This window comes from Opisthorchis viverrini (genome assembly GCF_000715545.1).
Source record: "Opisthorchis viverrini unplaced genomic scaffold opera_v5_12, whole genome shotgun sequence".
Taxonomy (NCBI): Eukaryota; Metazoa; Platyhelminthes; class Trematoda; order Opisthorchiida; family Opisthorchiidae; genus Opisthorchis; species Opisthorchis viverrini.
In genome coordinates this window covers 2,677,326-2,694,271 of record NW_008751668.1, presented here as the reverse complement: position 1 = coordinate 2,694,271, position 16,946 = coordinate 2,677,326, and the positions used below count along the sequence as shown (strand labels likewise).

At 43.2% G+C, this 16,946-nt stretch overlaps 1 protein-coding gene across 1 annotated transcript; it reads right to left on the bottom strand.

Moving 5' to 3' along the window:
- Window positions 1-2,696: 2,696 nt before the first annotated feature.
- T265_01162 (hypothetical protein) lies at window positions 2,697-16,481 on the bottom strand (the record flags this gene model as incomplete). Its single annotated transcript, XM_009165123.1, has 7 exons — window positions 2,697-2,891; window positions 11,255-11,492; window positions 12,174-12,360; window positions 12,871-12,920; window positions 13,885-14,013; window positions 15,989-16,185; window positions 16,227-16,481. The coding sequence occupies 7 exons, from the start codon at window positions 16,479-16,481 to the stop codon at window positions 2,697-2,699; spliced, it is 1,251 nt and encodes a 416-aa protein (XP_009163387.1).
- Between the last annotated feature and the right edge of the window lie 465 nt (window positions 16,482-16,946).

Here is a 16,946-nt window from a genome sequence, read left to right as displayed (position 1 = left end):
CACATCATCATCAGCACAGAGAGACTTGGAATCTGAAAAACACGAAAAAGACTATCGATACAACTGTCAATTCCTGCTGGAAATCAACCGAAGGGATTATCCTCAACGGGTGGAACATGACAAATCAGAGACAAGACCCATTGATGCTTGTGTTGCACATCATTTACTTTATACATAACTCATCTGCTGTTTGAATGAATATACTTCCAGTCGTTGAGGGACTAATACACACAAATCGTTGAAATCTATCGATGGATAATCAGTGATTTGGCAGTTCCATGTGAGGTTGACGAACATTTGCTGAATTCGCCAGTTGGGGCTCAGTGAATAGTGGTAGCTGTAGTGAGTTTATGCCCCACAACTTTTGTTCTGAATCGTCATACAGACAGTACAACGTGGAAAAATAACATCGTCTTATTCTTCAAGGTTTGTACGCAAGCCTGTCAAATTATAAGGTGTTGGTACCTTTGATTTCATTACCGGGATCCAGTGTGTCAGTCGTTTTATAAAAAGCAAGGATGTTTTACACACATCCACCTGTCCAACTTTTCGCTATGATGAAGTGCCTCCATAACAAAGAGTCCGTTTCAGAAAGGCTCCGCCATTGCTAGTAAATTTTCTATGAATCTTATCTAATCGAGATTATAGATCCCAAGCTATTCATTGCACCCATTCACTGACATTCGCTTAATCTCTACCTTGCCGCTTGGCTCGAAATTCGGTGAAAATATCCAAGCCAGGGTACATCCGTCAAGCGGACGGTTTTCGAACGACCACTTTGTGCAGCTGTGTGTGTATGGGGTAATATCGATGGGCTTTGTTTTGTGTCCCTCAGTTTCTAGAAACAGTGAGTTGTGACATACTTACAAGACCATCGATTCTTATGAAATATGGTAATGTGATGAACTATGGAGCAACAGATTTTCACTAACGAATTCAGTAACCCGTTTTCTACACACGATGCGAGTTCAAGAACAAGAATATTTCCACCTTGCTTTCGAAGAACGAAAAATTTCATTCTTATGGGGAAACCTGTAGATCCCTATTACCATGAAAAAGTATCAAGAAGTTTCTGACACTGAATTATCCATGTTGTCTGATTCTTTAGTCGCTTTCGATCTTTGTTTGAATTTGATCGACTGCTGACCGGGATTTCCAAACTGAATGTCCGCACAGTTTGAGAATAGTGGTTTACCAGTTTCAACTCTACTGCATCTTTCAAAGCGATCCCGTCTGTTTCTCAGTCTATAAGTGCAACGTGAATGTTTGGCACTTCTGACGTTATCCGATAACTAATCCCAGAATGGTTTTAAAAGGGACTTTTAGTGATCATCATCGTGCGGACGAAATCATGGTTAACTACAGAACGCCATGCAGATGTAACAATCCATCCGGGTCGGACACCATTGGGTCTGTTACAGTGTGCCAGTAGAGTCCCGTCTTAATCTCTTGAAGAATCCGCATTATTAAATCTACAACGTTGTTATGTTTGGTTGTCTGTGACCATCGTTGTGCAGACCTAGATGAATGATTGCAAGGACTTGCTAGTCAAATGTGCGTGCCTAGGATGCGTCTCCTGGATTGTACGAGCCGCCTGATGCCCCGTCACACGCACTGTAAGTCTCAACTGTTCAATCGCACCCACTTGAACGGGTGGACTTACTGGTTGCGTTAGAACTGTTCTCCTATTCACCATCTGTCAAACAGCTACTGTGGGTCACCGAAGCGTTACTTTTATGTTGACGTCCCACACACTGGTGGCCAGGGCTTTTACCACATGCACTGCTGCAACTCGGAGTGCAAAGATATCCACACGATCACCAACTACATTTCCAAAGTCATTAAATTCACAAGTTCATCTGCAGCTGTGATCATGAACGCATCAATAGGATCTAAAATGGACTTGTAATGGATTGCAGCCGTTCTTGGCTCCACTCTGATCGAATCCAGCTTAAATTGCCAATAACTGGGTGATAAAGAACCCAGGAGAACTCCACTCAGGAAGAAGCAAACTGCCGCATGGACAGTGGGTCCTCGAGATTTACGACTTGTTCACTGCGCTCCAGAAAGCCTAATGATTGCAAGGTGACCAGACCGGTTTTATATAGACTTTTATAGATGATGTGAAGTGCACACCAGTGTATCTTCGTTGTACCGTCTTTGATGCTCTTCAGCGAAGTGGAATCATCCCATAGTTTTCTCCTTACGGTCACGGTCAAGATTAAAATGATGAATTTGGAGGAACACATGGAAGGACGTTGACGTTGCTGAATTTGTGGAAACCCATGCACGTTACTGGGTGAGTGACGGTTTGTACACGTTTGATGAACATTCGCGGTGAAGCGGAGTACTATAGGTAATGCAGATTTTTGCAAATCAATCTGGTTTTCACGAAGAACCGAATTAGTTTGCGAATGAGTGAGTGTCTATTGGCTAATTTGGTGGAATTTTTTTGTTTGAAGTAGAACATGCGGTTGACGGAAACCCGGGGACTGCGCCTACGTGATGAGCCCGAAGAAGGGCGAAACCTGTCGTGGGCTGTGGATGGATTTTCAGCACCCTTATGAGTAGTAGATTACAATAGAAATATATACATGAATCGCGATATTTGTAATGTTGTGGCGACTGAAACATGAGGCTGCCTGGTGCATGCAGCACACTCACTTGCCTGAGAACACCATGAAGTAACGGGAGATTCAGCTGGGTTCCAGGTGAGTCTCTCGAAAGAACCAGATTGGTTTGCAAATGAGTGTATATTCGCTAATTTCGTGCAATTTGGTTTCAAGTAGAACATAAGGTTGACGGAAACCGGAGACTACGCTTGCCTGATGAGCCCCAAATTGGGCGAAACCGGTCGTGGGCTGTCGATGGATTTTCAGCAACCTTATGAGCTGTACATCACAAAGATATACATGTTATCTATCAGTCACACGAAGGAGGGGTTAGAGCGTAGATTCTTAGGAAGCTCATTGTGAAGCTTCAATGCATAGAACGTTCACGGCGATCAGCTTGTGCGAGGTCATTACCCTGTGCAGGTAAGCCACAAGAACGCCAGTGAATCACGATTGTAGTTTTTCGGGTAGAAACTTGTCACAAAGTTGAGTGGTTGGTAGCGTTGGCACCAGAATAAGTAAATGCTCCAAAAGATACGATGTTATTATAACAGGTCATGGGTTTGCCTGGGTAAAACGCCTCTTTTTATCTTAGTTACTGTGGTTAGCCGCTGTTCATTTGTGCTTTTGTTAGTCTCTTACTCCCTGGAAAACCAGAGGAGAACGTAATGTACCGCTGACCAGCTTGCCACGGGTGAGTATGATCACTGGACAGCCAAGATTGCATGCTGTCGAATCTCTCCGTCCACTGCAGGCTCATCATAGGGGTTACCGTTTATGGTCATTTTGTTGTATTTCCATGTCGTAAAGGCCTACCCCCTGCAAGTAAGCGCTTACTATGATCTTAAGAGCTCACGGCTACCAACCCAGTTGAAAACCACCATAAGTGGGCTCCTGTCCGCTTCTTTTCATCTACATCAGAAGTGACAATCCACTGTACCGAGCCTTTGGCCTTCCATTCGTTTGGAACCTAGCAGAACCTACTGGATCTATTCACACCCACCTTTTTCTGGTTAATGGGAGCCTTTCGTTTCCTTGTACGGTTCAACCATGCCACTGACTGTTGTGAACGTTACGAGTTTTTGCGAATGTGCTTCGAAGCCCAAACCGATGTGTTGCGACTGGCAAGACAACTACTTATCAAGTCCAGGTTTTGAAGGTGGATAGCAGTCTCCTAGTCAGTCGATATTAGACTCCCGTAGGGCAACTCTCGACCCAGTAGTCCCCCCCTTGATCGTATGGTGGCCTGACAGAAACGATGGATTACGCATTTACAGTGGTTCTGTAGTTTACGCTGTGTTCCTAACGAACTATGTGTGACGCACCATCCGGACAAGGCTAATAAGACAAACGGCAGCTGACGCTAATTGTGCTATAGGTACAAATAAATGTGCGGTTGAACGCAGCAGCCATCTCTAGAAATTTTATAGGTGCAAAGTGAGTCGTTTTCACTGTTTACGAACCTATCAGCCTCCATTTTTTGTCGGAGACGGGTGTACCGTCAGACACGGTGCGTGACGACATCCACGCAGGTTTGTCGCTGACTCACGTGGACACGTATTTTCACCGATTGGCGCGTAGACCATAATACACGCTGAAGGGAACGAGGTTTTCTGGACTCCTTCATCGCAGCATGGACTCTGAGTGTCTGCCACCCCGGATTTTCTGTTCTGGGTGTCTGAACGGTTCATTACGTGCTAATCCTCGTGTAATATTATCAGCAAGTTTTATCTCCACCAAATCGAATGGATGCGCTTGAGGACCAACTGTGATCACCATTTTGTCGTTTAGATGTTTTGGCACTACTCTTGACAGAGCTGAAGTACTAAGTTGTCCGATGAATATGCTAGTGATTTCCTGCTAACCAGATGACAACAGAAATGAAAGTGTAATATATACTTTTGGACAAACTAGTACAGCAAAAACGAGTTTGTTTACACACTTAGACAGATTGTCCAAGTGTAGCAGGTCAACACTTGGGAACGCACGAAATCGAATAGACTCATGTTGTTGTCAGAAGATTGAATTTTTACTGCTTCGTCAGAAACCTGAGCATCTATGACAATTCGCACTCTGTTGCACCTGAGGGATAGGAGCCGTACTCATGTACGGCTCACTACAAGCAGGTATCTAATGCCTTCGACAGTACAGACATCTTCAAACGAACTGTGGAGATTCGGCCCACTGTGCTGCGGTCGGCAAGAAAACAACGTATTAACCCTAGACTTCAGTTTAGTCTCTGAGGAAAGTTTTATGCCGTTATTTTACCGTGGTGCGCAATAATTCGGCCACCGATGCAGGCACTGAGGATCAACTATACGAAAACGGTGCAGTTGATGAGCCGGACGAGAAATAAGACCGTAGACTTCATGGAATAGTCTCGTCCCAAACTTTCGCGGCAACTTTGTCATCTTCGAACCACGGATTAAAAATTCACTCATCTTCAAGGGTTGATTGCTTCCATCGTCACTTGATGTCTAAAACTGGGACCGCTGCATAGTACTCTCACACCTTATCGACTAAGAACTCTTTTGGCAGTGACTCAACCGTGGAAAAATGTTGGTAACTAGTAACTCAATATGAAATCCCTTTTCTTGTCACCAGCTGGACTACTCACTCAAAAGACGAATGAACTTCCATGTGAACCAATGAGCACTGCATACCTACATGCTCAGATCATTGGATAAGGTTATCGCTCTTGACCCGTGCCGCAAACTGTTCCGTGAAAGGGATCTCCAAACAGCTTCAGACGTGGATTTCTCGCTACTCTTAGGCTTTTTCCCAATTTCGCCAATTTCACTACAAAATTCTCGTCACTGCTAGAGGTGAGATCGCCCGTGCCCTGCTGGGTTGGAGTCTATTCCCCTCACACTTGCGATTGTATAGCTAAGCTTAGCGTAACATTAGCTCTAAAACGGTTGAACAACCATGACTCTGATTCTCTGGTTGCTTATTGGTTCTTCCTAAATCTTCCGCATCGTGTTATCAAAGTCGTCCGCCCTAATTGGTTATTTTACTGGGTACTCTATACGCTCCCTTATGAAGACCACCTATGTGGTTCACGCAAACTGTCATCTTCGGGAAAAATGGAGAAACTCCTTTAGGAAGCCATTAGTGTACACAACAGAATCATGATTGGGTCGGAATTTGCGTGTCAGCTCATTGCAAATGTTCTCACTCTGTCAACTGATGGACAGGTCCAGGCTGTCTGAAGTTGTGTTTAGTAGACACAAATCTGTTGATTGTTTTGTATATAGGTGACACACACGATATGCTTATCAAGATCATTATAATAGAATGGTGACGATACTCAAGTGATGAGGACCACAAAATCACAATGTCACTGAAGGAAAAATGCCAATTTCATGTTGCAGATACTGTGGCTTCCGTGCCGCTGGTTTCCAACAGACGTGGGTCAAAGAACCCAACTTGGTCCTGGTCCACGTCAAACACGGTGTGGAAGTGTGTCAGAAATTGAAGACCCAGTATCATTTCGAAAGGAGATGCTGGCAACAAAGGCCAAATAGTTGGCCAACAGAGTGGTGTATCCTCAGTGCCTGACTGAAAGGCAGGTGGTACAATTATTCTATAGGGATATATTTGAATGCTCAAAATACAGGTTCACAAATATTGTTCTGAGTATCTGGGTACCTTGCTTTTTAGAATTTCCACTTAGATAGAACGGTTCGAGGCTCATGTGAATGTGAGGTCTACTGTTCCACGTGTCAACACGTTTCTTGAATTTTTTCTAAACACCTTGGATTTAAGGCTAGATGGCAAGATTCAATCACGGCTACTCTGATTCGCAGTGGTCAGCTGATTAGGAGTGGATTAAATATGAACTGAAGTAACAGAGGAACTCGACTGGGCGGTCTGTATGGTCTCCGTATAAGGACCATACAAGGATCTGGAACAGTTGGGTCAAGGTTGGAATCCTAGAAGCAAAACGTTCGCACCAGGAGTTTGAAGGTACCAGGGACCAGTAGGTGGTTTCACAATGTCTTCTGAGAATGGAACGGCCATGAATGAACTCTTAGCCTTCCAAACCCATCATCGAACGTTACCACATATACTTAATGAAAGCATCAGGCTGGTTGAGCCAAAGCGAACGCTTTCAAATACGATTTTTCAGGCTTATTAAATTTGCGGGGATTTCAATGGACTGATGGAGCAAAACAATGCGTGTAAATCGCCTGCTATTGAGAGTGCAAGTTGGAGCCTATTGGACGTAGTTTTGTGATCAAATTATGAGAAAAAATCCTGACAAGTTTAGTGATTATGAGGATCTGTAAAAACTTATTGCGAGTGAGGTTGAAGAACTTCTGGTTGTTGCGTGAATTCAGTAATGGTTTTTCTAGACCACATAATATTCAAAGTACGCCATGTATGTCAGCCACTGGAGAATACTTTGTACTTAGAAGTACTTGAATAGAATGAAAGAATTTCGTTGTTGATGGCGCGAGGGGATTCGAAAATGTTCGGCTGAGCGTACGTCTTGTAACGGAAGTCAATCTGCGTTGAAAAGCTGGGAAGTATCGTGCAACTGCGTCATCTATGTTGGGAATCATCCCCGGTGGACGTCTCACAGAAAATTTCAGGAGGATTTGGACTTGTAAATTCCAGGTGAATAGTCAAAGATGAAGCGGTTATCATCCGAAATCCACTTGACCTCAACCCCTTTCAAATTAAATTGTCGGAGCACTCACAACCCCACAAAGACCAGGGAAAATCTAACAGCGGCACCCGAGGTGAATCATCAAGTGAAGCACCCTGAATTGGAAGATTAAGGAACGAAAAGCGATCGGAACTAATTTGGAACCCCTCCAACCCATCAATTCAAGATTTTGGCACTCACACTAGCCGACAAGAGCTCACACTCAACACTGATCTAGTGTGAAGAGGACTTACTGATTGGTTCCCCGTCTGTCTTATAACCCGGCCAATTTGGTGACCTGTTCACTTGGCCTGATGAAGCTTTTGTGTCAAAAGCGAAACGTTGCCCAAAAAACTACCGATTGTTTACCAAGCTCTTCTGAAACAAAGATGAAGCCGTTTATGGCCGAATGGCTTTGAGCTAGCGTGTGGTTAACTCGCACTTGGACAGAATGTAGCACAACTCGCCGGTCACTGAAACGTAGACCAAGATCTACCAAGTAGCCAGTTTAACTACCCAACTTGTGCGATTTCTCCACTTATTTACCCAACCGTAAGTCCTTCCCGCTTTCTAGATGGAAATAAATTAAACAAACAAACATTTGGGTGACACTGCCCTGTTTGTGACAGGTGCGTGTGATTCATCCATGTCATCCTGGTCCTGTCGACTTGGTCTGGTAAACAGGAACCAATGCACGTATGAATTGAGGCCAGTTGTGGGTGGATATGTGTGCACTGAGTGACCGCATTCTGTAGGGTCAACACGTTTCATTGTTGATGTGAACCCATCCCGTATCAGATCAAGAGATATGTAACAAGCGTCGTTAGCCTAGGGGGTCTGGTGTAATCTGTGCCCACTTGCGTAAACCAAATTCTCTTTTGGCCTTGACTGGTGGCTGTTTCTGGTTGCGCCCGATGAATGAATATCCAATCTGCTGATTCGAAAAGTTTTTTTTCCCCACTGAAATTTGTCTTTTAGGCGCCTGCCGTATCTGTACACTGTTCGTTTTAGGTGGTAGCACTACGGCTAGGTGTGTTCTGATGAATTTGCCTGCAACACTCCAATGGTTGATTTGCCACTCGACGTGATTTCTTGCGTGCGGACCTATAAATCCGTGTTAAGATAGAAGGCATCCCCTATATATATATATATATTCCAAATGGGAATGCCCTCTCCAAAGAGATCACTTCGTCCCGGATCCGAGAATTCGACCATTAGACTGACTGGGTGGATACCGAACCTTTCAAAAGTAACCGGATAATTTCGGCACTTTCGATCCCGCTACCTTACATCGGAGATAGTATTTTTTCGGAAATCTGAATACCGTTTTGCCTCACAGTTAAGTCCTGTTTGGATTCGAACAGCCGGGATGTCCCAAAGTCAAATTTTCCTCTACAGTTTACTCCCGATGTGCTGGTGATGTTTCCTCGAATGGAGACAAAACGTCTGCAATAAAACTGCGAAGCTTTGCGAGCATATTAACGGTATCCTGATCAATTACCAATACTCACATACCTTGTGGGAACCAATGACAAGTTAGGTCGACAACCCAACCGTTCATTGGTTGTCCAGTTATCCTAAACACGTGACATCTGCATCAATGGGACGTGTGTGGGGACTTGCACACAAAATGCAACACATTACTTCTTACACACGGGAAGAATCATGTTGATAGGCGTCGAAGTTAAACACATGTCTATACCAATTTTCTCCCGGTAATATCAAGAACAGGTCGAAAGAATGCAAGAAGACAAAAACAACCGACTAAAATTTTGTTGAAGCAGATCATTTCAAACGGGAGATTCGGCTGGATTCATACGAGTCTTATTTCAAAACCAAATTACTGTGCAAATGAGAGCATTTGACGAATTCTCTAAATTCTGGCTCACGCAGAACATAAGGTCGAGAGAAACACGGGAACTACGCCTAAATGAAGCAGCTCACGAAGGGCAAAACCTGTCGTGAGCAGTCGAGGAGTTTTCAGGAACCTCATGAGTAGTATTTTACGTTCAAACAGAAGAGCAACAAGTTAATAAACGTAGAATACACCATTGAGATAGATGGGCTTTTTGCACAATTTCGACTGGATAGTAGGAATATTTTGTTGCTGTCCTCTTAGAAAACAATACACATGCCTATCACTTTGCATTAGTAGTATTCGCGGCCGTGTATTTTGGAGAAAGTAAATAACGGAAAGTCAAATCCAGCTGATGTTGGATGTTTCGCTGTTTGAAATATTTATTTACAAGTGAACATTTTTTTCTTTTTGGTGTAGAAATTCGCGATGCGGTTCATCCTAGTCCCTAGGGGAAAGTTCGTTAAACCCACTGAAGATGTTTTCCCATGAATCGCACAGATTCTAAAAAATGGATGCGCGCCAATTATAATGTGGTTAAAAATATTCTCATGGTGCGTCAGTCCAGTAAATCGACGTGTGAGTTACAGTGTCCACGCGATCTCATCATCAAACGCTTTGCAGTGCCCAAGTGAGCATTCAGGATAAAACTGATAGAGTCTTTACATGCCGAAGCGCTATGGATTTGAGACCAGCACCACAAAAGCCCAAATACTTGTGAGTGAATCTGTGAATATAAAAATGTTCAAATCGGTTTAGTCAATCGTAACAAAACATCAAGTAAGACAGCCAACGTAAGGTTGACTAGTCCATCTCAACAACTTAACACCGGTTTCCTCCCTCTTGGTCCCCCATTGAATGGGCGGAGCTTCTGAGTTTCCAATAATCTGATTTTTCCAGGGGACAGAAAATTGTAAGGGGCCGGGTATTTATCTGCAGACTAAATTCACGCCAACAACAGAATCATTTGCTCACCTAATGAGCCCGAAAAGGAAGCTGTTGAACTTTCGAAGCCTTCGGATCGATCTCAGAAGCAGAGCAATACCAAAGTATTCTGAATATCGTCCCAGACGGAATATGAAGTGGCCTTATCATGAGAAAGAGATTTGTTCGGCGTTAGCGTTGACACCATTAGAGTTCGTATGTCAGTGCACCGAGTAAGACATCTGGAATAGACTGGATGCGTTCTGCAGCCTGCATCTTCTTTCATATATTTAAACGAATAATTGACTACATGTCAGAAACGTTCACATTGGTACGCAAAACAATCGTGTGGCCTGCATTCCTCATGGGGTTCTGCAAAATTGAATAGGGAACCTTCGAGACCATCGAAGCTTTCAGAGTCACGTGATACGACAAGTGTTTGCTTCTTCTCCGATAGACTTCTGCTAGTAGTTGCCTAACAAACTGATCGGTCTTCAAAATAAACGACCATGTTCTCGAGAAATACACCCATTTACCAATCAATTTGGTTTCTACGAGGGACTCAACTGAATCTCTCGTTTATGGTATTCTACAACTGAATGTGCTGCACACAGGCCGCCTCATGATTCAGTTGGCAAGATATTCGAGATATCGCAGTATATTTTCATAAAGGAAGCTACTCACAAGGTTGCTGGAAACTCTTTGACAGCCCACGACCAGTTTCGCCCTTCTTGGGACTCATCAGGTGGGCGCAGTCCGCGAATTTCCGTCAACTTTATGTTCTACTTGAACCCAAATTGTACTGTTTTCGAGAAATACACTCAGTTGGAAATCAATTTGGTTTTCACGAGACTCAACTGAATCTCTCGTTTATGATATTCTACAACTGATTTGCAAATGAATGTTTTTCTCAAAAACAGTCCAGTTTGGGTTCAAGTAGAACATAAACTCGGGAAACTCGGGGACTACGCCTACCTGATGAGCCCCAAGAAGGATGAAACCGGTCTTGGGCTGTCGAAGAGTTTTCAGCAACCTTGTGAGTAGTTTCCCTTATGAGAACGACCGTGTTGTTTACAATCCTCTAATTTATGGCACCACTCAATGGTCTTTTCTTATCACACAGGATGTGAACGAATATGCTGTGTATGGTGCGTTTTAATGACTGTTGCCACACGAACAAAGAAACCATCCTGTATTCGAAAAACTCACAACGAAGATATATTGTCGGGGTTCCAGAAGTAACTCGAAACCTCCGAAATTGAATCGCAACGTTGGCATCGAGGGGATCCGATCACAAGCAACCACATTTCTGTTGCCATATTTGGTAACCCCGATTAGGGCGTACAGTTGGGTTGTTGCATCAGCTGGCAGATATGTAATTGGCGTTCCTGTGTCCACAAGTGCGTTAAGTCCAGTGGCCAATGTCTCGTCAGTCGACAGGGCAATGCTAAAACAAGAGTGCATGGTAAAACTTGACGTCTCGTTGAAATCACGCAGGGTGTGATGTAGACAGATAAATCCCAGATATGGAGGAATTATTTTTAGCTGTAGGGAGGGGCCGGGGTAGACCCTCTTCAGCAATTGCTTTGTTCTCACACCCGTCCGCGTGGTTGTTGAAAACCGCAAAATATTTGGAAACTTGTGTAAATTTCTTCAAAGAGAAAGACATATCTCGTGTACTTTTCTGAGGACTTATTCAGCTGGGTATTGCCATGAAGTAATTCACAAGGGACCAGAAAAAATTCTCCTGTATGGCGGCTAGTTGGCATGGGATCGGACTGGCAGTGTGGAAACGGAATCAACACTACATATACGTTAGGATTGTGGGTGCGGGATTCGCGAGGGATGTCTTTCGTCACGAATTTGGGCCACGTTTAGCATGGAAGTTAGTGGATTGGCCGGTAGGCGTTCTAACAGTGTAGATCGATCGATGCAACCGTTTCTCTAGAATTTAAATAAGTAAATAAAAAGTAACTAATAAATTAAGACGTTCAGCCGCAAGATCCATAGTCAGGCGTAGGAGAAAGATCACATTCTGATGGACGACTACCTGGAATTAGTCATGCTTACTGAAACGGACTGTGGTCAAAATGTGTTTTCTAACGGATGTTTTTGTCTGAAAATCCACGTGGCGGATGCTCCGCTGTACGTGTGGATAGCTGAAGCTCTGTTCTGCCTGGATACATCACAACCGAGAGATTCAGCTGGGTTCCAGGTGAGTCTCTTGAAAAACCAAATTAGTTTGCAAATGAGTGTATTTCGCTGACGCTCTGTTATATTTATTTGCGTGCTCCCATACGTCCACCCATGTTTGACTGTACCGTACAAGGTAGGCAGTTCTGGGATGCTCTCTTCGACATGCGTTATTGGCAATCGTGCCACAAATACGGTAGATCGGCTTCGGGCAAGGTACATTGCATTGCACTTCCTATACAAAGATGGATTCGATTCCTGGCGTCATCACCACTGAGTGTTAACTGCATTTAAACTTTCTTTCTGGAAGTGGACTGAGACGAATAACCTCTGGAAGCCATTTTTTCTTGCAGCATCTATATGGGTACAAATATTCTGATGAAAATATGCCGGCATATTATTCGGCGCTAGTAAGCAGTAAGTAGTATGTTTCTACTCACCCTGCCTTTCTCTAATCTTCATCCAAAGTTATGCAGTCAGGTCGAATTTACTGCTTACGCATTGAGCTGGCCAGTCCAGCTCTCCTAGGTGCTCCGGATAGTGCTTTTCCCCATATCGTTTTCCAAACTAAAATCACTGCGTTTCTTATTAACTTTTAAATTTATTAGAGTAAGGACTGTGTCTTCACTTACCATGAGCATCAAACAGTGATGGCAATACAAAAAGCCCGGTATGATTAGACCTAAGACGGTCTAGAGCTCCAGTCTGCCTGCATAATCTGTTTATGTAGTTGACAGTACGGCTAAAATTTACTCACCCTTCTGGAATCTACATTGTACTTAGGCTTTGGCAGCGAAATGGCAGACTAAGGATGTACCGAAAATCCATCTTGATTTGGAAGGTTACTCATTTGTAACCAGTTCATGTGGATGTCAAGTCCAACAAAATCAGTAATTTTTACGCGACTGTACATGGCGAATGATTCCAAACTATTGCGAACGGAACTGCTTTAGCCGGTAATGAAACCTAACCATTTAATCAAACCTAAACATGTTAAAAGATTAAAATGGGTTGCAGATACACTCAGGGCAATCTCTGTATGAGCATGGTGCTTGTATGGACCATGGACTTCACGAAAGTAAAATCCAGATGTAAGATGTTCATAAGTACCATGTGAGACCATAGGCTGATATTTTATGCTTTTGGTGATTCAACTAACAGCACAGTATAAACGGTTTCCTTTCGTCCGAAGCAGGTGCTATTTAATAATATTTTGCTCAGTTGTAATAACTCTTCTGTACCTAGCTGCCATGTCACTCGGAGGAAGCCAGGATCTCCGAGTCTAGACAGGAGTAGTCGAAATACAGGGGTCGGGTTCGAACCAGGAACCTTGACATCAGGAAGTCTGCGTCTTAACTAGTGAACCATGTCGAACTCAAAATAACTTATTACTTACTGAACATAGAAAATTTATGAGAACTCAAAAAGTAGTATATCTTGGAGAACCCTATTTCCCGATTACTAGTGGGGTTCTGAATTTGAAAACTGACATTGAAAATGGATACACTTGTTGGATGAATAAGTAGCAATATCCAGCTACCCACAAGGTGTGAGTGGCAAGAATCTCGTATGAGTTATGGAAAACGAACATGGAGTATTTGTTGAACAAAACAAGGACTCCACACTGTTAGCACATTTTAGCTTACCAATCGATTGGAATGACCCAGTGGTTCGGAAACGTCTCGGTTTTCGAGGGTTTCACATACTTCACTTCACCGGGAATGTGGTCCTTTGTGATTTCTCCGAAAATGACAGCGCCTGTTTTTAGTGGGTGTCTGTGGTAAAAAAAACTGCAATCAGAATGGTCAACACGATTTATATAATCTTATGAATTTCAGGACGTGATCAGGTATTCGCTTTTATTTCTGAACGAGATGGATTCGACGAGCCACCTGCATAAGAGCCTCATCAGATGAACATATTATTCGTTCAACCGTTGCAGCCCTTCGGTGCCTAACTGCCGTGCCACCGGAAGGAGGCACAAGGGCTGAGATACTGCAGGGTTTCCCCAGCCTAGGCATGAAAAGGCAAGAGCCAGAGTTCGGGTTCGAACCATGGACCTTCCGATCAGTAAATTCGCACCCTGAGCCATCTTACCCAAACTCCTAAATCATTTACAATGTTGAAAAGCCTGAAAGTTTGATTCTTCCTCATATTTAGCGGTCTCGTATATTCTGGTTTTGTCATTGAAGTTTGATAAATCGCTAGATTTGGCGAGTCTTCAAGACAAATGATCAGGCCGGTCCTATACACTAAACGGATTGAAATCCATCACATGTATTCTAACGTACACAACTGTATCGTCTGCCTATCCTTTTTTCGAAGTCCAGAGTGGTGGTATTTGATAAGTAGTCAAATCAGCGGTAGCGGAATTAGGCTTTCTAATTGACCCGACGTATTAACGAATTCCACGATTCTAAACCGGAAGTAGAATCAAATGTGGCGATAGTTACCACTGGTGTCAACTGTATTCTACTCCTTGGATCCATTAGACCAAGGGAAAGTATTTCATGTCCGTGTACAGATAATTAACCATCAAAGAAAATTACAAAGCACTTGGAACATTTAGACACCTGGTTAAGTTCTACGAAGCATGAAGTTTGTTTGGATAGGTAGGTGGGCCCCTATGCTTTCCAAATACCACGAAGAGTCTGAAAGTTCTTGGGGAGTTCCTCTAGTTTTTGAGAACAGATAAAAACATTGCTTGCTATGGCAGAAACCTGCGTTCTCCAAAACACCAGTTTGGGGGGAATCTTGAGGTGGTGTTTATAGAAAGATACTCATTTTTGTGCACGAGAAAATTGGTCTTTCAACAATGTTCAGATCCAGTTGGTAAATACATCTACTAGGGTAGATGTGGGTCTTTTCGGCTGCGCAAACCAAGTACATACCCCTATGCATGAGTCATTTAGACATTTTCGTGTTCTTTACCAAACCAGCACTCTTTAACGGACGCCACACTTCCTGTTGGTAAGACGATAATATACTGAATTTCATCACCCCCCACTGTTGCAGCGTATCTACCCACGCCATCATTCTACAAGGAGCTATTGCTAAGACATTTATCTTGAATAGGTGTAGCCAGGAAATCCGGAGTTTAGAGCTATGTGATACTCAAAACATAGATGATAGCTAGACGCGGATGAAGAGATCTACCTCAGTGAGATATTTGTTGTCACTTTATCAGAGCAATTTGAGTATGGACGCAAAACACGGCTCGCATCTACGTCAAAAAACCGGACTAGCTGTATATTCCACAACAGCGCCATCCTTATTCGTTATTTTCACCTGCTTCTGCCTGCATCCAACTCAAAGTCTTAACGTCCGAAAGCCCATAAATTTTCCGACTTACAGCGAAGAACAGAGCGGATGCACAGGTCAACATGATGTGAGCACGATCTATCTCTAAAGCCAAGATAATTTAAGTACGAATAGGTTGTTCATTGAAGTCAATGAAACCAAGAATACTACTCGGTATATATATATATATATATATATATACCGAGTAGTATTCTTGGTTTCATTGACTTCAATGAACAACCTAGATACGATGTCAACCGGCCGGTTTTGTCACAATGGCATACTGCATTAGTTACTTTAACGGGTTCCCAAACATCTGATAATCAAAGCTTACCCTATCGCGAGGTTTTGCGCTTACCCTACAAAAGAATGCTCTTTTTATCTAAAAAAAACTTCCTCCAGTAATTTTTTGTTGATAGGTTTGCCACTACTAAAGTACCAGGAACTCACTTGCAGAACACAAATGCGAAAGTACGACGAGAAATCAAACCTTGTTCAAGCAGCTGGTCTAAGAACGTTGTTCTGAACGCCGGGTAAGCCTGTCGACGCCCTAGGCCAAGAATTCCGTCAATCCAGTCATACTGTCTTGGTTCACCTCTGAAAAGAAGGACTGGGCTGAATTTTCCTTTAAATGATTGATCTCCAAGCTGTTAATTGGTTTAATTCTTCAATATTTATCCATGATTACCTTGAAAATATCTGTTCCGACAAAACCACGAACTGCGAAATTGGAATATATTGCTGTAAATCCTGTTTTATCGTCCACAAAGCTCGACGATCGCTTTGGGTCAAATATATTCTTAAACGGCCGCAAATCATGCTGAGCATTCCGATTATGAACCCACAGGACCGTTGAACCCGTATCAAAGAGTAATCTGAATTCCTTTGAAGGTGTCCCTATCCCTATGAGGCCATAGTAGAAATCCTTCCAATGGTTAAGCATGCCCTGATGGTATCAACTTACCGCGTGATCCCCATACAAACGAACCTCGATTGTATTCCGTTTTTGAGCTGAATCACCGCCACGTCCCACTAGTCTTAAACTGCTTGGCATTATTGTATGGTGCTTGTTTTCACTCACCTTTTTGTAAAGCATATATACGGAGTTAGCATTAAGAGTAGAGATAACATGGATGAGTACAGCCGATTTATGACAAAAACTCCAAGTTTTACCTTGTAGATTCACACAAACCACTGTTGAGGGCTGAGCTTACACACACTTGAAAGCAGATTGGACAACGTGTTTCGGTAAGCTAGCCACTCTGATTGCTTGTTAGCCGCGAATATGGAGACCTCTGAGTTGAAGTTGGCACTACCCCATTGGATTAACACTATCCGGCAGATGAAACTAGAACTATGGTGCCTAAGAAGTTAGACCTTAGTCGTTGGCTTGTTCACTGAGTTGCCC